The sequence below is a fragment of the Oryza sativa genome, chromosome 11, assembly GCF_034140825.1.
Source record: "Oryza sativa Japonica Group chromosome 11, ASM3414082v1".
Classification (NCBI taxonomy): Eukaryota; Viridiplantae; Streptophyta; class Magnoliopsida; order Poales; family Poaceae; genus Oryza; species Oryza sativa.
Window position 1 is genome coordinate 11,444,293 of NC_089045.1, and position 25,876 is coordinate 11,470,168.

Below are 25,876 nucleotides of genomic sequence, written 5' to 3' on the forward strand. Positions count from 1 at the left end.
TGAGTTCTATGTCAATTACATGTCCGATGCCGATCCTATCGGAGTTCTTGCGTCTCGTCACGAGGGAAGGTTGTCAGGTGTTGGCACAATCGGAAGGAAAAGAATTAGGCCCGATCAAGCGTCGTACGCGTAGGCTCATTACGCTGTGCTCCAACATATGGCAGAAGTTGGCCCATACTTTGAGGAGCACTTAGCGAAAATCCGAGATGAGAACTTGGGGCGATCTGATGCATGGATTAACAGAGAACATAATTCTCGGTTCAACGAATGGTTCAAGAATCGTGTGACAATGTCCACGGATGTCCCAAATGAGACAGTACAGTTGTTGGGGATGGGACCGTCTTGGACCGTAGACACATGGCAAGGATACGATATAAATGGATACACATTTTACACCGTCAAACATGACAAAAGCACAGTGCAAAACAGCGGCGTCCATATAGATGCATTCTAGGATCAAGTTGGGTCAAACACATACTACGACCGCATTGAGGAGATCTGGGAGCTAAAGTACGTCAAGTTCAAGGTTCCTTTGTTCCACTGCCGTTGGGTGAATCTACGCACTGGTGTCAAAGCCGACAAGGAAGGTTTCACTTTAGTAGATCTATCTAAGGTGGGATACGCCGATGAACCATTTGTACTTGTGAAACAGGTCGAGCAGATATTCTACATAAAAGACCCTTCAAACAAGAAGATGCACATCGTGAGGGATGGAAAGCGCCGAATTGTAGGAGTTGACAACGTTGTCGATGAAGAAGAATACAACCATAATCTTCATGTAAGACCTCACATTGACCTTGACGATGATCCCCAAGAGCCTGTTGCATATGCTCATTCAGATCATACGGAAGGCATAACCTTGTGACTGATGCATTTGTACTTATCTATTGTAATGAATGAAGTATTTTGTTTTATTGGACTTGATATGCGTAGTCATTAATATGGCTAATTTTGTTTTATTACAAATGACCAAAATAAAAGTTGTAGATCCTGATGAGAGGATCAACTTTGTTGTTGACCATATTTCAATTTGAAATCATTTAGTATTTACAAATGCTGTTAATTAGATTTGTCATATTGTCGAAATCGATTTCAAGCTGTTGGGAAAAAAATTATATAGAAAAATGACCAAAATAAAACTAGTAGATCTTGAAAGGCTCTACAACTTTGTTGTTGACTATATTTCCATTTGAAATCATTTACTATCCGAAAATGTATTATAGCTAATAAAATGAATTATTACACAGCAGCTATATATTTTGCACTCACAACAAATGAAAGATGGAAAATGAGTCATCGGTGACGGGCCTTAGTTTACGGCCGATAGAGATTAATCTATCTTAATCGGGCTTTGCGGTAGGGCCCGTCACAGATGACTCATCGGTGACGGGCTCCATACTAATGCCCGATTGAGATGACATTCAGGCCCATCACGGATGACTCATCTGTGACGGGCCCTAAGATAATGCCCGATAGAGATAGATTAATCTCTATCGGGCTTGAACTAAGGCCCGTCACCGATGACTATTTTTCCATTTTTCCAGACAAGTCTTTATATTTGTGAGTACAACAAATATAGCTGGTGTATAATAATTCATTTTATTAGTCATAATACATTTTATTAGTCATAATGATTTCAAATGGAAATATAGCCGAGGCCGAGGCCGCCGCCTCCCTCGCTGAGCCCGCGGCCGCCACCACCGAGCCTCCTCGGCCCTCCATTCGGACCACCGCCGCCACCGAGCCTCTACACCGACCGGACCGGTGTCGGCCTTCCTCGTCGTCGCCGCCCGCGTCCTCACCGACGCACGTTGCCGACCCCCACCGAGCATGACGCCGCCCGCCCGGCGCCGACCTGCTCGGTACCGGCGTTTCCACCGACCGGCGCCGCCCTCCACCGAGCCCGGCGCCGCCACCGCGAACTCCTCCTTCGCCGAGCCCGCCGCCGCCGCCGCCGAGACCGCTGCCTCCACCGAGCCCGGCGCCGCCTCCACCGACCGGCGACGCCCTCCACCGAACCCGGCGCCGCCGCCACCGAGCCCCACCGGCCATCCTCAGGTGAGTCCTCCATCGCGCCGCCCTCTGCTAACTGTGAATGACATGTCATTGAAATGTGGATGTGGATGATATGTGATTGAACTGTGAGTGAGACATGTTGATGTTGGGATGAAATGTGGTGCATTTATGAATTTTGTGATAGATGATTGTAGTGATTGATGAAATGGGTTCATTTAACTTTAGTTATATGCAATGCGGTTCATGTTGGGATGAAATGTGGTTTATTTATGTTGGGATGAAATGTGGTGCATTAATGAAATTATTGTGAAATGTGGTTAATTTTATTACTATGAGATGTGCAATTTCGTTTATTTATACATGGTGCATTAATGAATTTAGTAAATAGATGAAATGTGGTTCGTTTTATTACTGTGAGATGCGCAATTTAGTTTATTTATATGTTTCATTTATTTTTATAAGTGACATTCAATTCATTGTAATAGATTGTAGCACTCAATTGTGTATTTTTGTTATTTTGAAAAAAAAAAGTAGACGATGTCTCAGCAAGGCGAACCAATGTCGACGACAACTAGTGAGTCCTCAAGGGCACGTACTCCTAGGACAGGGAACAAAATCCCTAAGGAACGGTTCCACATAACAGCGGTGGACGCCGTAGGGTTGCCGACATCTCCAAGGAAAATATTGAGCCGATTTAGGTCTATCTGCGGGGTCATAGGGAGGCAGAAATTCAGTATTCTGCAAGATGACATCAAGCTCGTGCCGGCCGCAGAGAAGGACATTGCTTGGCTAACGTTCAAGGAGAGCTTCGATTATCCTACGGAGCATGAGGACCGTCTCAGGCGGGCTGCTTTCAAGGTTATGGGCAATGCTTGGAAGAACTTCAAGACTAAGCTAGTCGGCGAGTTCGTCTACAACCCGGCGAATCCAGATCCAAGAGAGAAATTTCCTTGGATCACGGAACAGGTCTGGGAGGAATTCCATGCGAAGAAGTCGACCCCCGAGTCCAGAGCTAGAAGCAAGACATATCGCTTGCTCCAGACCAGGAACCAACATCTACACCGGCTTGGCACCGCCGGATATGCCGGTAAGGAAGAGGAATGGCAGCGTGAGGATGAAGAAGCGGAGGAATCGAACACACCGCTCGTGTTTGGCGATATCCCACACCCTCGGGCTAGGAACTGGGCCAGGGCCAGGTACCAGAAGAATGATGATGGCACAATCTTCATGCCAAATGCAGAAGATCAACGAGTATACGAATCTATAGTAAGTGTCTAGTCAAACTAGATGTTCGCATTGTTTCCCATCGTGCAGTTTATTTAACCCCACTAAATTGTAATGCAGAAGGAGTTGGTTGCCGAGAAACAAGCCTCGCAAGAGGCCTGCTCTCAAAGACGCGAGGACGACCTCCTCACGAAAGCATTGGGCAACAAGGAACACCATGGACGGACACGGGGCGTTGGGTCTTCTGTTCCCTGGAAGTATGGATTTCCAGACTACGCGTGGCAGTACAAGAAGCGGACTTCCAACAAGGCGGAGAAAGATGCACGCCTTGAAGCCAAGATCCGGGCGTCGATAAGAGCTGAGCTGACATCTGAATTCGACGAAAAGCTCGAGTCGATGAGGGCCAAGATTAGGCAAGAGATCCGAGAAGAGCAACAGAACCCCCAGGCCATCGCTGCTGCTACGCACGAAGAGTTAGGAAGTCCCACCCAAAAACGCAGCAGTTGCGCATCAACTGAGTTGGCGAAAAATCCAACATCGGTCGACAGCGCCGTCGACCACATAACGGTAAAAGTGAACTTACTCAATACATGAAAAACTTAACGAATCCATATGATATATAATATTCTAAAAAAATTGATTAATCTATCGCAGGAACCAACGAGCTGCACCCTCACAATTAGGATGATGCCGACCTTCACGGTTCCAGCAGCCGAGGGACTTGCGTACAAGCCGACCCTAGAGACAAGAGTGCATGGAGCGCAACTCAGGGCCGACTGTGCGAAAGTTCAAGTCGACTCGGTGAAGCCCGAATACGAGCTGTTCCCTCTGAAGTATCCACCGAACGACAAGGTCCTCTCACTAGGAAATGCCCGTGGTACCTTCATCCAATGGCCCAAGGACCTCATTGAGATCAGGGTTACAACGAGGCCAACCACTGCACCAGGAGGTCGTCCACCAAAGAGACCCGCCTCTGCTCCTTCAGCCCCTCCTGCTCAAGATCGTCATGCACAATCTTACGGTGTGCAGTTGCAGTACGACACGGATTTTGCGGAGGACCGAACGGAGGCCGACAGCAAGGCGATTCATGAACCCCCACCGATGAAGAAGAGCAGGAAGGCACACTCTTCCCCTAAGAGAATTACTCTCGATAAACCCGAAGCAAAGGGGAGAGGAAGGGGAGGAAAGGTGCAGGCCTCGCTTCTAGCTCCAAGGAAGCTAGATCTGGGCAAGGGCCAGGAAGAGACTAAGGGCAAAGAGGTCAAGAAGAAATACGTCGCTCCACAGGAGTTCCAACTAGGCATGCCATTGGTTGGAGATGACGTGCTTGCCGCAATGGGCACCGCTTGCAAGGACCTTCACTTATACTACATGGAGAAATCTAACGCCCAGAAGCCGAATAAAGCTACCGATATCCTTGGAGAGCACGATAGAAAGCCATTCCTTGGTCCAACAAATTATATCGTGGTCGACTTCAAGGATCTTTTCGACCTCTACAAGCTCCGAGCGGTGGACACAAGCCTCCTTAAGTGCTACTCCTTGTAAGTATTGTCGCCCAACTCAATCTGATAATAACAATCGGTTTAACTTGCTTACAAGATCGTTTATCCTGTGTGTAGGTTAAGTTGGCAATGGTGTCAAAAGCATGCACCGGAAGTTGCCTTCCTTGATCCACAAGTGGTCACTGTCACAAATCTCCAGAATGACCGTCAAGGAATGGTCAACTACATCTACGACACCTTGTGGTCCCGCTGAGACAAGGAGTACATTATGTGCGCCTATAATCAATAGTAAGTGTGTTATCTAAATATACGCAACAGCATGACACATTCCTTGAGTACTTAATTAACTTTCACTATATTAATGCCGCAGTGCCCATTGGATCCTTCTGGTCATAATACCTAAGTGGAGTACATTTCACTACCTGAACTCCAGAATTGATAAGAACGCATATGATTGGACCCCAATTCAACAAGCGATAGATGAAGCGTGGGCCCAATACATGCAAAGAGGAGGCCTCAGGAAGACAGGACATGACACCCTCATCCACAAAAAAGACTTTCCGGTGAAGCAACAAATAGGTGACCAGTGCGGATTCCATGTGTGCCACAACATGCGCCTTTTGTATAGAGAAAAGGTGAAGACCTTGGCTGAGTTTGAGGTCGGTGGTCTCAATTGTGATAGACTAACTACATTTTAGTACTTATATATGATCGATCAACTAATCTGGAATTATGACAATGTAGGGCATAATAACCAAGTCTCTGCCTACCAGCTTTGAGGAGGTTCGCGAGGAGATAGCCAGCTTCATCCTCCGCGAAATAATTAACCCCAAAGGAATGTTTAGGTTTAAACTAAAATGATGAATAATGTTGAACTTCTATGTTTAGGCAATGATGAACACTTATTATGCAATTGTGATGATGTAACTGTGATACTTATATTTATGTATATATTTCATATGTTTATGTTAAGACTTGCTAAATAAATATTTGATCCAATTAACTCGGTTTTGCAGGTGAAATATGATAAATATTTGAATGGATGTGAAATATATGAATGGATGTGAAATATGAGATGGCTGTGAATGTGTGGTTGTGTGAAATATGTTGATGTCTGTGTATGTGAATGCATATGTATATGAATGGGTGATGCTGGGGAGCTGGGGATATTGGATATATGTGTTTGTTTCTGTCATTTTTGCAGCGGGCATGGCTAGCAAAGGCCTAAGGCTAGCCAAAAAACAAAATTTATTTTTTTTTTGGATTATAGTCATCTGTGACAGGTCATAACTAAATGCCCGATTGAGATAAGGTCATCTGTGACGGGCTCTAGTTTAGGCCCGATTGAGGTCAGTAGTCATCTGTGACGGGCTCTAGTTTAGTCCCGATTGAGGTCAGTAGTCATCTGTGATGGGCTCTATTTTAGGCCCGATTAAGGTCATCAGTCATCTGTGACGGGCTATAGTTTAGGCCCGATTGAGATAAGTATCATCTGTGACGGGCTCTAGTTTAGGCCCAATAAAGGTTAGTAGTCATCTGTGACGGGCGCTAGTTGTGGCCCAATAAAGATAGGTCATCTGTCACGGGCTATAGTTTGACTGGTCGTCTGGCTCAAAGCTATCGGTGACGGGCTTTACTTAGGGCCCGATTGAGATATATTCATTCGTGACGGCCGTTTGTCCGATTGAGATAACTCTTCACATCAGTGACTTCTAGCCTGTGACGGACGCTGTGCTCGATTGAGATGGGGCTTACCGCCCGATTGAGATGAGGGTATCCGTTCTAGTGTTAGAACACGGGAATTTTATAGAAATTTTGTAGGATTCACTTCAGTCCCTTTAAAATTTCTCCAATTCAAAGGACACCACTTGTGCACATTTCTATTCGCATCCGCAAAGGGACTAGACCCACCTTGTCGGTGACTCAAGAATGTTGTTTTATCTGCAAAATAAGCTAGCATCGTACCACATGAACATTGTGTTTTAATTTGGATGATCAAGGGAAACACTCCCCACGTACACTCTTAATGATCAAAAGAAAAGCAGCACATGCATGCAGCCTAATTATTTCTATCAATATATAGTACTTCCTCCGTTTCATAATGTAAGACTTTCTAGCATTGTCCACATTTGTATAGATGTTAATGAATCTAGACATATATGTGTTTAGATTTATTAATATCTATATGAATATGGGCAATGATAGAAAGTCTTATATTATGAAACAGAGGGAGTAGCAGGGCCATGCCGACAAATTTGTAGGCCCTGTTCAAGGCTCTAAGTGAGGCCTAAATAAAGTACCAAATATGGCTAAAATAATATATATACTGTAAAGCAAATGCGATATATCAAGAATAGTACATTTTTTAACTCTTGTTTTGCATAATCAAAAACTGTCAAACTGAAAACGAAGAATGTTCGTTGCTGTTGCTGGCTTGCTGCCTAGTGCCTTGCTTGTTGGTTGCTTGCTAAGTTGCTATTCGCTGGTTGAATGAAAATATGAAATTGGATGAGCCGGCTGGCGGCCTGGTGCTCGGACATCGAGACTCGAGACGAACTGAATAAGTCACAGATACGAAAACGAAAGAGAATACAAAACACCGTGGGGCCTCGGGGCTCGGAGTCGAGAATAGGAATCGCCAGGCACGCGAAGTCGCCACGCGGAGACACACGCGGACTCGAACGGGGTTCTGGCGCTCTGGCCTCACATGAATACATGGGCCTTCTTCGATTGGACTGATTTTTTGAGGCCCTAGAAATTTGGATGCCCCGTACACTCGCACGGGCCGCACGCCCGTGTGCACGGCCCGGAGTAGTATATATATCTTTTTCGCGCCAGCTCGATCATTCTACTTAATTAATTTGCAACTTAATTTGTCAAAGATTATCATATCCATTAGGCACTACTGCAGTACAGATTAGGCAGGTGCCAAGTTAGGCCTTGGAACAGATTAGACGACTTAATTGCAAAGCAAAGTAACGGATGAGATGCACTAATTTAATCCATGTAACTAACGTGAGTAATTAACCGGCGCCAAGAAACGGAAACAACACCCAGCACGCAAGTTACATGGAATCGATCGATCTAATCTAATCTCGAATATATCGATATCGAAATCGTCGCAGAAAGGGAAAGAACATTCCATGGATGTGTTTAGGCATCACAACCGGATTAGTCATTTCTCCTAGTATGTAGCACAGTGTGCAGTACACCGCACGCAAGAGCCGAGAGGGCCACGTGGCGCGATCCCATTGGTTGGAGAGGCCTATTTAGGCGCGCCCCCGCGCGCGCCATGTCTGTCTGAACACCCTCGCCGCCGCGACACACATCGCCGTCGTCGGAGGAGGAGACACCATGGCGGCGGCGGCCTTCTCATGCTGCCATGGCGCCGGCGGCATGGTGGTGATCGTGGTGGTGGTGATGGCGATGTTGGGAGGGGTGGTCGCCGGCGGGGAGCCGCCGTTCTCGTGCGGCGGGGCGGCGGCGGGCGGCGGGCAGGGGTACGCGTTCTGCGACGCGACGCTGCCGGCGGAGCAGCGGGCGGCGGACCTGGTGGCGAGGCTGACGGCGGCGGAGAAGGTGGCGCAGCTCGGGGACCAGGCGGCGGGCGTGCCGCGGCTGGGCGTCCCGGCGTACAAGTGGTGGTCGGAGGCGCTCCACGGGCTGGCCACCTCCGGCAGAGGGCTCCACTTCGACGCCCCCGGCTCCGCCGCGCGCGCCGCCACCAGCTTCCCCCAGGTCCTCCTCACCGCCGCCGCCTTCGACGACGACCTCTGGTTCCGCATCGGCCAGGTACGTACGTTCGTATCCGCAACTGTGCGCGCCTTTCCCGGCCCGCACCGGCGATCCGACGGCGCGGCGGCGCCGCCGCCGCGGCCATTATGGGTCGCCGGGCCCGTGGACGAAGGCGCGCGAGCGCGCCATGCACGACGCATGAGCATTTTGGGGGTGTTTTTTTTTGGTTTTTTTTTTAGCTCGTTGCGGTCTCGGGGGGTTTTGTGATCCGTGACAAAAAGGGACAAAGTGGCGAGGGGTTATGTTAAGAATTACTCGTCGACGTGACTGTGGGATCTGGGATCGATCTGTCAACAGTAATTGTAAATTAGTGCAAATTAATTTATTAGCTACTCCCTCCTTGTTTAAATTTGATTTTGTTTATTCGAAATTTTAGAATTTAACAACCAATAGCTCTTAAAGTATGGCAGAATGTTTCTTTGCAAGTACTTCTACAATATTAGAGTTTTGTTACATATTATCGTTAGTCTAATAAAAAAAATAGTGATCAAAATTGCAAACCAATGATAAGTAAAATTAATAGTATCATCATATATATGAAATAGAGATACTAGCTAATAAATTCTATTGACATGTGCGCACAGCGTATCAATGGGTATAACCGCTTAAGACACACGTGTTAGAAACAAATATGTGAGAAACACTCAGGGGTCTTCCGGTTAGCTCCACAAGTTGGTGGGCTAGCCGATCTAAGTTCGAAGTCTCACCCCTTTTAATTATTTTGTTAGGAACAAATCTGTCTAGTGAGCGCACCCACGTGTGTGTAAAATTTGCCTAGCATTTGAATCCCTGGATTGGTTGAATTCACACACCTATGGCTCTATGGTCACACCAAAAGCATTTCTCCCTTAAATTTAATAAAATCGAGTCGTGGAACTTGGAAGTGTTGATTGTTCACACAACTTAATTTGTGGAAACTTGTAAGTCAACCTCTGCGACTATTAAGTTGATCAACGTAACTAAGCTAGATGCCAATTGTGCTTGTTTTTTCTTCATAGAGGTTTGGTGGAAGTGCACTTAATTAGGTTTTGGACCAAAGACAAAATAAGGAATTTGTCCCGTTTAGAATGTATATTCTTACCCAACATTGATAGGGTGTGTTCGGAGGTGGTGGTCGGGAACTTCGCCTCAGTATTAGCTAAAATAAACTTGAAAATAAATTAATATGATATTTTAAAATAACTTTCCTATAGGCTTTTATTTTGAAGTGGAAGCGGCAAAAGCTTTGCCGATTATATTAGGAGATCAGAAATTAATGCAGTCTAGCTGTTGCGCTTATACATATTGCGCTAATACAGAATTACATTGAAACCCTTTAGGCTAGAAAAGCTTCAACTAGGGATTAAAGGTAGAGAAGATAGCAATGATCCTATAGGCATATAAAAAATACACCGTGAGTTTGGCCTTATATACTTCTTTCTGTAGGGAGATTTTTCGCATATAAAACAGGGCTTTACCAAGTCCAAATACTACTAATTAATATATTATCACTACTATTATTCCATGTCCAAAAACCTTGGGACAAACTGCTGGGGTCAACTAGGAATTAAAGATGTAGCGGCCACACCACACGTGAATATGTGCGGTTCGTGCCAAAGACAAGCAGCAGAATGTTTCTGCGAGAAAAGAGGCGACTTTTTTCTCGTGTTAGGACGTCACATGTGACTGGTACATGCATCCGTATGAGTATGTAGATCGGACCTTTGCAACTGTACCTACCACCTAATCTTTTTGTTGAGTCCTCTCCGTGGGTATGGAGTGACCACATGCTATGAATCTTTAAATTCTTTCCTAAGAGCTGGCAATGGCTTATTTATGGCTTTATTAATAAGTAAGCATTAATAAGTTTTTTTTTTAAAAAAGTAAGCATTAACCAATGTGTCAACACATGGCGTAGAAAAACTATATATTAGGGTGGGCATTTGTCATCTTCCTTACAAATCGATCTAATCAGTTGAGATACGGTTGATAAGCCAATGTCATGTAAATGGAGCAACTAAAAATAACTTATGGGTGAAACTTTTGAAGAGAAATATTTATTAGCATTCGTACAATTGAAACTATGTCAGACAAAATGAACATATGCTCTTCTTTTCCGATTTGGCCATTAAAGCCATCCCAGCACTTACACAACCAGTACCCTTGGGCCTCACGTTCTTGCCGCATTGGCACCTTAAATATTTCACAAAGTTTCATTTCACCTCCATAGCTTCATCGATCAGGTGTAGGCAAAAAGCGAACAGGGAGCGCTTCATTATTAGCTTCACTAATACTTTCGGTATTCTCTTTGCAAAAAGGGTCTCACCATGTGGTCACCAATCGTGTGTTGCAAGCATGCGTGCATATACCAGCTCATATCACTCACTCTGGATTATTGCATTTGCGTGCCACGTGAAATGCACACATTTGGCCGAAATATAATCATCACGAAAAGGCACATTGTGTGTACACCATCATGTAGGCCATCGGCACGGAGGCGAGGGCGCTGTACAACATTGGCCAGGCAGAGGGGCTGACCATGTGGTCCCCCAACGTGAACATCTTCAGGGACCCGCGGTGGGGCCGTGGCCAGGAGACCCCCGGCGAGGACCCCACCATGGCGAGCAAGTACGCCGTCGCCTTTGTCAAGGGGATGCAGGGGAACTCGTCGGCGATCCTCCAGACCTCCGCGTGCTGTAAGCACGTCACCGCGTATGACCTCGAGGATTGGAACGGTGTCCAACGCTACAATTTCAACGCAAAAGTGAGTCCCGTCACACTACTATATATAGACAGACGGGTCATTAGTGACGGTTCGAAACCGTGCATTATTGGTATTGTTTTTTTTAGGTGACGGCGCAGGATCTAGAGGACACATACAACCCGCCGTTCAGGAGCTGCGTGGTGGACGCCAAGGCTACGTGCATAATGTGCGCCTACACTGGCATCAATGGCGTCCCGGCCTGCGCGAACGCCGACCTCCTGACCAAGACCGTCAGGGGAGACTGGGGCCTGGACGGGTACGTGAGTCAAGTCATGTCTTCGTTGTTGTTTGATTCCGTGATGAATTTAGTCATGTCATCACGAGTGCTGATGCGTCTTGGGTTTTGGTTTTGGGGCTGGTTGCTTGCTGCAGGTACATCGCCTCGGACTGCGACGCGGTCGCCATCATGCGTGATGCGCAGCGCTACACACAGACGCCGGAGGACGCCGTCGCCGTCGCCCTCAAGGCCGGTACGTGCTGGCTCGTGATGACGATGGTCAATTCGTCACTTTCTCCAATAGCATTTACCTAAAGAAGGAAACTGTTTTAATCCCTCGAGGGGATATATATCCCCTCGTTCTTTCCATGTCACTTAAATGGTTATAAAAAAATTTGAAAAAAATTAGAAAGGTGTGTTAACATGTGATATAACACTCCACAAACATGCAAGTTCAAATTCAACTTCTACATCTCGTAACGAAAAAAACAAATTGAACCGCAGCTAGTTAACGTATATTCAGAGTCAAATTTGTTTTTTTCGTTGCGAGATATAGAAGTTGAATTTTTACTTGCATGTTTGTGGAGTGATATATCACATATTAATACATCTTCTTAAATTTTTTCAAATTTTTTCATAACCATTTGAGTGACATGCAAACAACGAGGGGATATCCCCTCGAGGGATCAAAATCCTCTTCCCCTAAAGAAGACAAGCTTAAGTATTATAAAGTGAAAGCTGGACTGATTCATTTAACCAACGCCAATTGGACAGAGAAACAATTCGGTTCATCAGAAGCTTAATTGTTCCAAAAATAACTTGGACAGATTTGGATTAATTTTAAGTGATTTGGGAATTTCAGGATTGGACATGAACTGTGGCACCTACATGCAGCAGCACGCCACGGCGGCGATCCAGCAGGGGAAGCTGACGGAGGAGGACATCGACAAGGCGCTCAAGAACCTCTTCGCCATCCGGATGCGGCTCGGGCACTTCGACGGCGATCCCAGGAGCAACAGCGTGTACGGCGGGCTCGGGGCTGCCGACATCTGCACACCGGAGCACAGGAGCCTCGCGCTCGAGGCGGCGATGGACGGCATTGTCTTGCTCAAGAACGACGCCGGCATCCTCCCGCTCGACCGGACGGCGGTGGCCTCCGCGGCAGTCATTGGCCCCAATGCCAATGATGGCCTGGCCCTCATCGGCAACTATTTCGGCCCGCCGTGTGAATCGACGACGCCGCTCAACGGCATACTGGGGTACATCAAGAACGTGAGGTTCCTCGCTGGTTGCAATTCGGCGGCCTGCGACGTAGCCGCCACGGACCAAGCTGCTGCGGTAGCGAGCTCTTCGGATTATGTCTTCCTGTTCATGGGGCTCAGCCAGAAGCAGGAGAGCGAAGGGCGCGACAGGACAAGCCTGTTGCTCCCCGGGGAGCAGCAAAGCCTCATCACCGCCGTAGCCGACGCGGCGAAGCGCCCTGTGATCCTGGTGCTCCTCACCGGTGGCCCGGTGGACGTCACGTTCGCGCAGACGAACCCAAAGATCGGCGCCATCCTGTGGGCTGGTTACCCAGGGCAAGCTGGTGGTCTCGCCATCGCCAGGGTGCTCTTCGGTGACCACAACCCCGGTGGGAGGCTGCCAGTGACATGGTACCCAGAAGAGTTCACCAAGGTGCCCATGACGGACATGCGGATGCGTGCCGACCCAGCCACCGGCTACCCTGGCCGGAGCTATCGCTTCTACCAGGGCAAGACCGTCTACAAGTTCGGCTACGGTCTCAGCTACTCCAGCTACTCACGTCAGCTGGTCTCTGGTGGTAAGCCAGCAGAGTCCTACACCAACCTACTTGCTAGTCTGAGGACAACAACAACATCAGAAGGTGATGAGAGCTACCACATTGAAGAGATCGGCACTGACGGCTGTGAGCAGCTCAAGTTCCCGGCGGTTGTGGAGGTGCAGAACCATGGCCCCATGGATGGCAAGCACTCTGTGCTCATGTACCTCCGGTGGCCGAATGCTAAGGGCGGCCGCCCGACAACCCAGCTGATCGGTTTCAGGAGCCAGCATCTCAAGGTAGGGGAGAAGGCCAACATCAGGTTTGACATCAGCCCATGTGAGCACTTCAGCAGGGTAAGGAAAGACGGCAAGAAGGTGATCGACAGAGGGTCTCACTACCTCATGGTTGACAAGGATGAGTTAGAGATTAGATTCGAGGCCTGAGTTTTAGATGGAGGGAAGGAATTACAGGTGGTGCATACGGTGCAATTCTTTCACTGTATAATTTATTTGTTGCAGTGGTTATGATTCAGTTGCCTCGGAAACTGAGGTTTCTAGGCTCCAGGAGATGTGTTTAGCACCTTTTCAGGTATAGCTCACACATTATTCCAGACCAGAAATGTCTCCCAGACTCCCGGTATCTTTGAAATGGATAGTCTGGGGAACATGTAAAATGGATTATTGATTTACCACCTCACAATTAACGAGCAATAATATTTTATACCCTTCTCTGTATTTAGAGTGCAATGCAAACTACATGCAAAGTGTCATTCTAACTTGTGTTAATTACTAAAAGCTTACTATGCGGCACCATGTCAGATATGCACTTTTCTTGATCGATTCAGTTTGCCTCCTATAGAAGTACAGAACAAAAGCTACCATGCCTGGTACATATCAACACAGCATGTGATATACTACTACATAAATGAAAGTAGTCGAGACAAACCAATTGGAGAGACGAGATCTTCACAAACTCTTCTGCCTGAACATAGCTTCATATAGTTCTGTCATCTGTCGCACATAAGTGCAAAAGTAAGCACAAAGGTAGTTAGCAAAGGTGGTTGTTTATACTTAAATAATTGTCGCATGTTTTTACTTTGCTTACCATGACCAAGACACTCTTTTAGCATGCGCATGTGATGAGCACTTTCCTTGCTCAAACATCCTTGAAAAGGAGCTGGAATTTGGGTATCCTCTCTGGTGGAAGTGGGCAAGAAACAATCAGTTTACCTTTCATCGCACCCCTAAATATTGCCTGCCATTAAGATATCAGAAGGCAGAAGTGAACTACTGTTTTAACATGTTATTCATGAACCAATAAACTGCTAAATTAAGCAGGAGTTGAACTTCATAAATGTCAATCGTCAAGACAGCACAGCTGCGATTAATTGACTTAGCTGAATTAGTGGAGAGGAATGGCACAGATGATGATAAATCCCATATGATAGCGGTGTTAAAATTGACAGTTTATCTGCTGAACTACTTTAAAATGTAAGGATTACAAGAACAGGAAAATCGTACCAAAAGATACGCTACAGTGAGAAAATATTCCTCCGGCTCCAAAACAGACAGTGCTGAATATAGATCTCACATGACACATGAGATCTGAAAGGATCTAAGAGTTGTAGTTTTCATAAAACAGAAGGGAATGCTGGACCACTTGCTGTATTGTAACTGGCCATTGCTTTCAGACAGAAAGCAATCCATACCCTTGCCAAATTGTTCACTATGGCACATCATGACCTTCCTGGTGAACAAGTACAAACCAAAGCATACATCTAACTGCTGTATGGTTGTACCTTAGGCCTTGTGGACTGCTATAAACAAGAACATTCTAAAGAATAAAAGATCAAGAGACCAAATTAAAACTTTCAAAGGTTTGTGAATTATCTTGGGCAGGTAAAGGGGGCATCCTGGAATAACCAGTACTGAGGTGACCCGAAAGGCAGTCAAAGAAAATTTGGCCTCCTAGAACAACCACAAATTGATTCCCCTAGAGTGAACCATCTCAATTTTCCTTCACCTTATAGATGTCCATTATTGTTTCCCATATTCTTTAGTTATGTACTCTATGAATCATTTTGAAGATAAAGTAAATTTCACAACTATTAATTTATTGGCCTCATTCATACGCCATCACATTTTTTTTTTGGCCTAACCTGGACCGGGATGACAAAGTAGAAGGAAAAAAGCAAAGTCGAGATTTACAACATTGGTCAATTGACAAAGAAAAAGGTTGTTCTTAAATCTTAATCCCATGAAAAGCTTATTGGCCCACTCACCTCAACTACATCAATGAAATCTTGCTTGCTGCTGAAAGAGCCAATCCATTTTGTGTGATCAGGTGTCCTGCGTATATACATTACAATAAGTTTGGCATATTTGTGATGCAGCTATAGTACACCCTAAAACAACTAATAAGAAAAGTGCAATGAGAAAAATATTTTTGTTGGTGCATATCACTCAATATCAAAGAAAACAACATTCTTTAAGAATTGACTCAAAGGAACTGAATTTGTTCTGAATTGCAGCCATTATTTCATTATTCACTTGTTTTCACAAAATTTAATTCCATACGTTTCATAATAAAAAAGAAGAGTTAGAGTACTACTTAAAGTTGACTTTAAAAAAGGAAGCAGAAATATTCATCAAAACTCCGAAGTCAGTAGCTTTCATTTTTTTCTAACAAGCATATTCAAATTTTAGAAAGAAATACATGTTCACGGTGTCATTTAGGTTCACCACACAATTCCCATAGAGCATTAAAACTTACAAAAAAAACTGTAGCTCATATTTTTGTTAATAGATCTTAAGATCTCAAAAAATTTTCCTATAACTTCAAAAAGTCTTGGTCATCAGTAATCACGCTAAAGTAGAGCTTAATTACTGAAGCAAGGAGACACTGGTTGATTCTTACTCTTCGCTCGATATGTTCCACTGAGTCTTTTTGCTGACCAGTAACCCTTTTATAAATTCATACTATTTATAATTTTGTCCATAGCTATTCCTGAAGCTAGCACTTTCAACATAAATTTATAGAGTAGAGTATAAACTAATTTTTCAACCTTTGTTGATATGACTTATGGATGACATGTGAAAACCAAGTATTAGTAACTGCAGCGATAGTATAGTGTACATAAATAGCTGATAAGAAATTATGTTCACGGTGGACTACTAGAATTTAAGAGACAAGACTTGAACGATGGTAAGGAACTCAAGCAAGTTGAAAATAAGGCCACATCCAATGATCCAAATAACATTATACCACCACTAAGGTAAACACAAAACAACAAACTTATACCCTGAGTCCATCTTCATGTGTTGGGCATTGAAGAAAAAAATGGTAGCTGGAACCAAAGTGATATCGAAATAGTCAATGTAGACTTGCATCTCCTCAGAATCCATATCGACCAATGCTACCGTCGCAAACCTTGATATGTCCCAAGAAGATTTAGCGAGCTGTTAAAAAAGGAAAAACAGGGAAATATAATTAACCAGCACGCAGAAGCCATGCAACTCCCATATACATTTTCTTCTCTTTTTTTTTTGTAAATAAAAGGATTGATAACAAATTTGCACACACTATCCCACCCCATAGTGTAAGACTGGAACAATAAGGCTTTGTCCGTTTAGTCCCCATGAGAAAGGGATTGGAGAGAAATGAGGGGAATAATTCCACACCATAATAGGTTTGCAATTAATCCCCTCCAAATCCCCCCTCAGTCCCATAGGATGGGGGATTAAACGAACAATACCTAACAAGGATATGCACCGCTCTCTTTTCCTCTCCATTCACATGCTTCCAATTCATTCCATCAATAGTTGTAACTAACAGACATGCATAATTGTAGGTCGATTTCGTTTCTAGCTCTGCTAGGTTTACCAGCCTCCCACAAGTAAATAATACTGTTCGAGCAAGCAAAAATCTTCCAGGACCATGGGCGGCCTAAAAACCTACTGCACGAGCAGATGAACCAATCAATCCCCCATAGCAAGCGGCAATCGCATCGCGTGGAATCGACAGGGAAAAGGAGAGGTTCGCTCACGATGTCGTCGAGGTGGAGGCAGGCGGCGTCGTCGGCGCGGCCGAAGCGGAGGACGAGGACCTTGTCGAGCGTGTCGCGGATGGCGGCGTCCACCTCCGGCTTCCGCCGCAGCGTCGGCAGCAGCGCCGACCCCATCCCCTCCTCGCCGGAATCGGAAGATTTTCTCTTCCTCTCTCCTCTCCTCTCCTCTCCGCGCGTCGTCGGCGGCGACCTTGCAAGCGGCGGCCGGGGCGGGGAAAGGAAAGGAATATGGGCCGGTTCGTGGGCTCTGGATAAGCCCACCTGGTTTTCTGGGCTGGCATTTCATTTCTAGCTTCCGCTCCGTTGGGAGCACAAGAAAAAATAAATCGATTTTTTCTGGGTTTTCAAAAAAAAAATTCGAATGCACGGCAGGCACACGCAGACATACTAGCAGCGAGAAAAAACGTCAAATATCAGGCAAAGAATCACCCGAGTGATGTATAGCAAAATCGCAAAAGCTATAGCAAAATCGGATTCTAATGATCCCACTGGAGTTGCATGCATTGCTTTATCCTGGCCGTATGGGCCCCACCCCACCCTGGAGATAATAGCAGCGAGAAAAAACGTCAAATATCATGCAAAGAATAACCCGAGTGATGTATAGCAAAATCGACATACCAATACAGCCACAACATTATACTCACACCCCCGTATGTATCCCCTAACTAAGGATGGTAATTGGTTAGGACCCATGGACCCATAGGCCTAAGGGTATGTTTGGTTGGTGGCTACAGTTTGCACACCAAACCTTAGTCGTGTCACAATTTATTAGGTTAGTGTTTGATTAAATGTCATAATTGGGTTAAGTCATATTTTATTAGTATTTTGGCACACGCGTCATACTCATATTTTCTAGCCAAAATTTATTATAACTAGGAAGGTGGCCCGCGCGCATGCGCGGGCACTTATATTATTGAAAAGTAAGATTTGTATTCTTTGTTCAAAAATTTTGTCTCATAGATTAAGGAAAAACTAAAGTTCGGATAATGTTATTTTGTAATAATTTAAGGGTTCTATTTTTCTTAAGGTATCTTAAAAATCCTTTGAAAAACTGTTTTTGCAGGGGCTAAACAGCGGAATCAGTTGGGCCGCCTCTAGACAAAGTTGTAGAGGTTTTTCTTAGCTTTCCATATTGGTAAAGTACACTTTGATTGGGCGAGTAGAACTCTAGTTATGGTTGTTTTAGTGTGGACAGTCTGAAATTCTGGACAGATTCTGAAGCCTGCTTTCAAGCGCTAATTAGACCATTTAAATGGCATAATAAAAATATGATTTCACATAAGAGTTGTAGGCCTTGTTCTTCAGATTTCCAAAATGTATTTATTTGCGGTCATAGCCATTTCATATTTCAAGATATAAAGGTTTGAAGCAGCAGTCTTGTTTATAGTCCAAGCGGCGTTCCTTGTTATTGCGTTGTGATGGGATAGGGCAGTAGGTTCACTTTTTTTCATTGTTTTATACGCATGTTTGAATGTGTTTGCTGAGATTTTGTTTGTGATTAGGTGGTGGTACTTCAGATCATGCATGATACCAACCATTCATTGGAGGCAAGTGCATGACGAACTAATTGTGTAATTCATGGATTGTTTGCTCTATCTATTTATTTTAGATATATTTCTATGTGACATGTGACCACTTATATTCATATTGTTGTTCGTGCCATTTAGGTTTTCATGTTTATCCTATGTTTACGACGTTATTCTTGTTTCAATATTCCGGATTCTGGTTCTGCATAAATAATTCAAGTTCCCTGCTTGCCATGGATGTGCAATATGGTTTCAATTTGGTTCTTTGATTCCGGTTTCAATTATTCAAGTACCATGCGTAGTCATGGGAGTGCAATTTGGTTCTTTATTCAATTTCCTATGGGTAAGCGCTGATCACGCTTACTCGGCTTTGCCGGCAAATGCTAGGATGTATTCACTATTGTCCGGGATGGAAACTACTATTTCAATTCATGCCTGCCCGAGATGGGAACTACTATCTTCTTTGACTTGGTGTATCAACGAAAGAAAGACTTCTGTTCATGCTTTATTGCCAATATTGTGTATATGTGTTTTCTAGTTCCATATTGTACTTGCTGAGTATTTTTATACTCACTCTTGTGTTTTATTTGGTTTTAGGTACATATTGAGACCGACATGCATGGGCGGGAAGTAGCACCCTTATATACACATCCACTTTCACACTATCAAACTATATTGCTTAGGTCCATAATGACACTTAAATTATATCCTGGTTTGGTCTTGTAATAATCTTTTAGATTTCTAATAGTTTCTTCCCCATGAATTATAAGGATGGATCGTATTGTGGGAATGATATTGTTATTAGTTTAACTTACAGTTGCCTATCGTGGATGTCCGTATTTACAGGGGAGACTCTGCTGAAATTTCTAATTTTGAAAGTTAGTGGTTTGAGTGTTTTTTTAGTGTGGCACTCCAGGTACGTGGCTACCTGGGGCGTTACAGTACCTGTTACAGATTCATCTTACGATCTTGATTATATGTTGATCACCATGACTCGCATGAAAAAAAAATATACTACTTAGGGTTTACGACAACTAAAATTGATGAATTATCTTATTTATATGATAGCTATTTGAGATTATAAATGAATGAATTAACTTCTAGAAAGTTAACAAGTTGTTTAAAAAAGCACCATTTAGGAACTTGGAAAGCGTGGAGCGTGCAAACAAAAATCCAAAAGATGGAATCAGGAAAAAAAAATAGGCCGTTAAACTCCCTTATAACACTCTTGTCCTAGTAAGAGTTCTATTGATATTCATTAATATTGTCCTCACATTTATACATAAAGATTTCTTTCAACTGTATGAATAAATAATACAAAATACAAATACAACATAACACAATACATTATAATTATTATGTAATCAACTATTGGTTTCAGCTTAAATAGAGCTAAGTGTTGGATAAACTCAACCCACGATGCTTAATTCTTCTCTCGTTGCATCACACCTTTAATTTTCTTTTCATGTTATTAACAAAATCAATCATCTCTATATATGATTTGATGTGTGGCAAAGCGGTAGCGCTGCAGCGGTCATGATCACCTTAGATGCCTCAGACACAACGCTTTGTCACACGTGTGAAAGGCAAAGGTGCAAACATGCATTGTGCTGTGGGCCAAAAAAAGGAGAACTTCGGACACTTTATTTATTAGCAATAGATCCGACGTTTTAAATAATGGGTTCACCGGTTCAGTGTAAATGTAAATTAGTTAATATAAATTTTAATTTGTTAATTTAATGGGTACACAATATAATGGTGTAGACTTTATTTTAAAACAGTGCATTATTTGAAAATAATAGTCCAAAGTAATAAAAAATAGATCCGATGATTTAAATAATGGGGCCATCTGTTTAAGCGCACGTATAAATTAGTTAATATGGATCTTAAATTGTTTATTTGATAGGTACACAATATAATTATGTAAATTTTATTTTAAAATAGTGCATTATTTGAAAATAATAGTACAGAGTAATGAGTACACCGGTTTAAGTGGAAATTATCTTACATTATTGATTTAATGGGTAAACGTATAATGGAATAAATTTTATTTTCAAAGATTGTAGAGCTAATTTAGTTACATGTGTTTATAAAGAATTACATGATGGTATATTCTTTGTTTGTAAAATTTTTAAAAAATATATCAATTGTATAAATGGAAAAAAGAAGAAAAAAAGGGAAAAAAATGGAGGGAACCGTACGTACTACGTATCCATGTACCTACTACGTGACCTATGCACGGAGAAACAGGAGAGGTGGGACCCATATTATTTTGTTTATTTTATGATCAATCTCATCTAACGGCGTATAATATTAGACCCATCAATTTAAGTGAAAATAAAGAGGTAGATGTTTTGCTTTTTTTCTTAGAATTTCTAGGATTTTCTCTAATTTATTAGAGCGTCACGTGGCAACTTGAGAGCGTTTGCAGGAAGTTTAATGGACTTTTCATCTAACGGCGTATAATATTGGACCCATCAATTTAAGTGAAAATAAAGGGGTAGATGTTTTGCTTTTTTCTTAGAATTTCTAGGATTTTCTCTAATTTATTAGAGCGCCACGTGGCAACTTAAGAGCGTTTGCAGGAAGTTTAATGGACTTTTATTATATAATAGATAGATTGTGGCCAATAAATTGTAGAGTAGAGTATAAATAAATCGTTGGCAACACAAAGTGTGACTTGCCACAATTTTCGCAAATGAGGTTGTAGCAAAGTTAGCCTCCATCCAAATAACATTTAAATATATTTAAATAAAAAATATACTAAATTTCAGCTCAACCTTTTTTACTCAGTCATTATATTTTGTAGGCTAAAAAGTTAGGCCCATTACCACCCCTAGCCCTAAAACTCGCTCCAAGAGACGAAAACCCAACAGCTCTAAGAGATGGAAACCTAGTAACACTAAAATCATGTTGAAAACCCATCTATATATGTGTAATATTTGTGGTTATCAAGATTTGGGTAGAGTAATATACCTACGACTCAACTAGCAAAGGGGTGCTTCCCAAACTTTTGATTTGTTTGGTGCGAAATTTCCAAGTTTCATTGGGTGGCAAGCTTGGAGGTAACTAAACTTGAAATATTTGGTTGAATGATGATGTCTGAATTCACTTGGGCAAGAACACGACGCATCACAGTTTTTGCTGCCAAAATTTTTTTTCAGGTTGGGAGTCATTCTGTGGATAATGATTGTTTTTCGCATACCACCGGGATAATGATTGGCAAGTGGAGTTCTGATGCTGTTTTTTAATCATTGTCTGCGTAAAAAAATGATTGAGTATACCTATAATTAATCAGTTTAGCACAAATTATGAACCTGCTAGAAAATTCCATACAGCTTCAAATTATTAGTTTGGGAATTAAATTTTCGTAAAAGATATGATGACAAATCATCGCAGTTTACATGAGTGAATGCAAATTTCTGCTGTTTTAGCTTTGATTATTGCAGCCTTGGCCCTATTCTGATCACTCGTTTTTTTTTCTAAGCTTTAATTTGTTCCTTTTTAGCTTCAAGAAAATTCGAGACTGAACTCTGGACTATGAGTGAATTATAATATTTGTTGTTTTAACTTGATCATTGAAGCCCTGAGCCCCTGACCCAAATTTGATCATATTTTTTACTTAAAAAATGAGGACAAAAAAAACTTAGTTATTAAATGATTAGGAGAAAAAATTAACATGTTGAGAATTGAACATGGGTTAAAACCACAGATACCTTACTAGTGCAATATCAAGTGAATCTCACCGTATTTTTGGCTGTGCTTGGGTATTCGTTCTTAGCTCCGAGAAAAAAATTTCAGGTACCCTCAGGCCAGCAGTCACCTTCGGCCTTCGTTTGCAAGAATCTGCTTATATGATGCATTTTATATTAAGAATCACTGGATTATGATTCAGCTCTAGGATTATTACTTTCTTGATGATATAGCTTATTAAGTACAAGCAAGTTCTTAAGGTGCCTTATATATGCTGAAAATAACTCTGCATAATATGGAGAACATAATAAAATATGCCTAAACAGCAATAGACAATTACTTTAGCACTAATTATTACCTTTGTAGTGAAAAATAAAAAAAATGTTCAAAATAATTGCACAGTTTGATGTTTTTTTTTTGAGAACTCACAGTTTGATGTAGCAATCAATTTTTTTTTCTTTCAAAAGTTGGCCATACATATTGTGTTTTGCCATGGGTCTATCGTATCACCTGTTCATTACAAAAATTATGCAACACATATATCCTAAAATAATAAAATAAACTCTAATGCTTTGCACTCAACTACTTATGTAATGTAATGTAAGTGTTAAAAACTGTCCTTAAAGTTTTGGGATAATTTTATTTTTGCAACTAGGATGTCCATTTCAAGTGTTTAAAGATCATTTTTTCCTTTTCGCATCTCAGCTTCCACCACCCTCTCACCCACATTCAGCCTTCATTTTATCATGGGCACCAAAGTCTTTTAGTTTCCTTTTAACCTGATATTCATGGAAGGAGATACTAATCATTTTTATTGTAGAAATTGTTTCGGTTTTGCTCTTGCTCATGAAAACTTGCAAAAATCCTATATTACTACCATGGTATGGTAGTCTACGTAGAAGAATCAATTCCATATACAACAAAGATATGGATGGAATAAATTTACTAGCAATATGACAGGGGACTCATTTGTGCAGCTACTAGGATACCATGTAAGGTGCGATTCACCCGAGAATAGTTCCGTGATGCGCAATTGAATCACAGCATAATGGAATCCCACCAACATGATGACAGAGAACTATTTTCTCCATGGCCATTACAAAGCCAGGTTACAGTGGAATCAAATGAGGCTCCTCTGAGGCAGGACAGCCACTCAAACCTCAAGTTCTTGAAATGAGATGCTGTCCTACTTCCAGCCATCAGGAAAGGGAATTCAGACATGAGCAGATAGCAATAGTAATTAAATGTATTCCAGCATGCATGAAGATGCAACTTTCTTTCACATATGTAGTGGAGGAAGATTCCACATAAGCATATATGCAGGGGTATCACAAAAGTAAAAGAAGATTATGGCAGAATTTGCCACAGACCAAGAATGCAGCATTGTTAGTCAACCCATATTCTCAGTGTCAGTGCTACTACACATGTATAGCTAAATGGAAGGTGAAACGGAGAATATCTTGTGAGGAAATTAAGCAAAGTTATTCCAATGGATAGGAAATATTTCGAAGGGAAAAATGTTTCGCTACGAATACAACCATATATTTCTTTTTGAAACATAGCACAAACACAGAGACTCAACATACCTTAAGATTAGCGAAGTCATTACAAAAAGTTATTTGCTACGAATAAAACTGCACAATCTTTCTTTTCTTTTTTTAGAAACATAATACAAACGCATGCGTGCGCCATATCTTTATATTGACAAAGTTAACACGGAAAGTGTTTCGCTACAAATAAAACTATACGTTTTTTCTTTTTGTGAGAAATATAGTACAAACACAAACATCTCGCTATCGACGAGTACATTGCTTATCACTGAAAGAACGAATAAATAGCTGTAAATACGAGGAACCTAACCAATTGAGCTACACTCATTTTTTAATCCTAAATTTTTTTTAATGAACTTTTTAAGGTTTGAAGGTATGACTGGCCGGAGTGCACACATATTTTATGACATAATGAAAGCCGTCCTTTTTAGAATAGATATATTTAATATGTTTTTATCACTTCTGCGTCCAATGTTAATATGTCGGCACCAAATCAAGGGCACACGCATAGATACATGCTTAACACGTTCACAACTGTTTATCAAGCAGCCTTCCTCCAACGTACTCCAAGCAGTGAGGACGATACGCATCTCCAGCGACGATCGATCGATGTTCCATCTAGTAGTAGTCGTTTTCGTGGTCAGCCTCCACCCACGACGTATGCCAAAGCTAGCCAGCCATCACTCACGAGTACAAATTCTGGGATCCCTAGCTAAGGCCGGCGACAAAGCACATTCTCCACCGCTGACGTCGTAACCCAGGACAACGTGTGTGCTTGAGGCCTCTTTGTTCGGTTAATTCCTCTCACAAAAATATTGAAGAGGATTTAGACGTGGAAATGATCCACTTAAAGATCGTGAAAATAGGCATTAACCGAATAAAGTCTAATATGATTTGTGCATAATTCCCGTTTTCGGTGTTCTTTCTTCACCGTTACAGGCAGTGTATGTGTGTGCATTGTTTGTGCCAATGATGATAATCAAATGTTTTTATTTTCGCACTCTGGATTAAACTGTACACTAGATTAATTGGTGATAACAAACTTAAAAGTATTATTTATTTAAAACTATAGTGTCATAAATTTTTTTTAAAAAAACAATCGCATTTCCAACGGATACAGGGCAAGTAGCCGGCATCGATAATCAAACACACGTGGCAGAACATGGGCCTTGACATGTGTCAACCGTGCGCTAGACATGTATAATCACACAAACGTGTGTATGTGCATCATCATTATATGCGTACATATGTCATATGTCATGTATTGTGATATGTGTTATCCCAATAAATATGTAAGGCATATATATTAGACATGCAAAATATCTCTATAACTATTTTAAAAGCGCCGTCCTCCTCAAACGTCTCATTCCTTACACATTTCTACCATGTAGGAGATCGTCCGCCACTTCGTATGTGTGTGACCACGATCCAGTATTTTATTCTCAATCCACCCACCCAGCCAATCCCTAATCCTATGTACTTATATAGTTCATCCCCACTAAGTGTGGTTAATACTATTTTTCTCTTCTCTCGTTAAACCACATCACCCTAATTATTTGTAGCCATTGGATGATAGATCTATGGTTCAAATTATCTCTTCTTTTTTCTCACATAACACCAAGTAATCTCAATCATTTTTAGGCCTCAAAATTCATGAGTATCAATTAATTTGTTTTAGTTTTAATTCATATTTTATCTTACTTGTATATATTATGCAACTTAATTTCCCGCAACAATGCAGCGGGGTATTCATCTAGTTATATA

The 25,876-nt window shown here is 42.3% G+C and overlaps 2 protein-coding genes across 3 annotated transcripts; one reads left to right on the top strand and one right to left on the bottom strand.

Annotated features, from left to right (window-relative positions):
- The first annotated feature begins 7,885 nt into the window (after positions 1-7,885).
- LOC4350320 (probable beta-D-xylosidase 7) lies at positions 7,886-14,011 on the top strand. The gene is made up of 5 exons (XM_015762478.3): positions 7,886-8,534; positions 10,999-11,280; positions 11,367-11,536; positions 11,653-11,750; positions 12,360-14,011. The coding sequence occupies exons 1-5, from the start codon at positions 8,097-8,099 to the stop codon at positions 13,718-13,720; spliced, it is 2,349 nt and encodes a 782-aa protein (XP_015617964.1). The 5' UTR covers positions 7,886-8,096; the 3' UTR covers positions 13,721-14,011.
- LOC4350321 (uncharacterized) lies at positions 13,977-17,602 on the bottom strand. 2 transcript variants are annotated; one of them, XM_015762480.3, is made up of 5 exons: positions 17,323-17,602; positions 16,578-16,735; positions 15,559-15,625; positions 14,382-14,473; positions 13,977-14,287 (listed from the first exon to the last, which is right to left on the bottom strand). In XM_015762480.3, coding segments are annotated over exons 1-5 (453 nt in total). In that variant the 5' UTR covers positions 17,458-17,602; the 3' UTR covers positions 13,977-14,286. The 2 variants fall into 2 exon arrangements, with proteins under 2 accessions (XP_015617966.1, XP_015617965.1); XM_015762479.3 differs by having other exon boundaries at positions 14,382-14,531.
- Positions 17,603-25,876: the final 8,274 nt, after the last annotated feature.

Excerpts from the sequence above, each read along its gene's own strand:
- LOC4350320 (XM_015762478.3), top strand. The coding sequence starts at position 8,097 with ATGGCGGCGGCGGCCTTCTCATGCTGCCATGGCGCCGGCGGCATGGTG. Across the intron at positions 11,281-11,366 it reads GCTACAATTTCAACGCAAAA|GTGACGGCGCAGGATCTAGA; the intron begins GTGAGTCCCGTC and ends TGTTTTTTTTAG. Across the intron at positions 11,537-11,652 it reads GGAGACTGGGGCCTGGACGG|GTACATCGCCTCGGACTGCG; the intron begins GTACGTGAGTCA and ends TGCTTGCTGCAG.
- LOC4350321 (XM_015762479.3), bottom strand. The coding sequence starts at position 17,457 with ATGGGGTCGGCGCTGCTGCCGACGCTGCGGCGGAAGCCGGAGGTGGAC. Across the intron at positions 15,626-16,577 it reads CACATGAAGATGGACTCAGG|GACACCTGATCACACAAAAT; the intron begins GTATAAGTTTGT and ends GTATATACGCAG. Across the intron at positions 14,532-15,558 it reads ATTTCATTGATGTAGTTGAG|GCAATATTTAGGGGTGCGAT; the intron begins GTGAGTGGGCCA and ends TCTTAATGGCAG.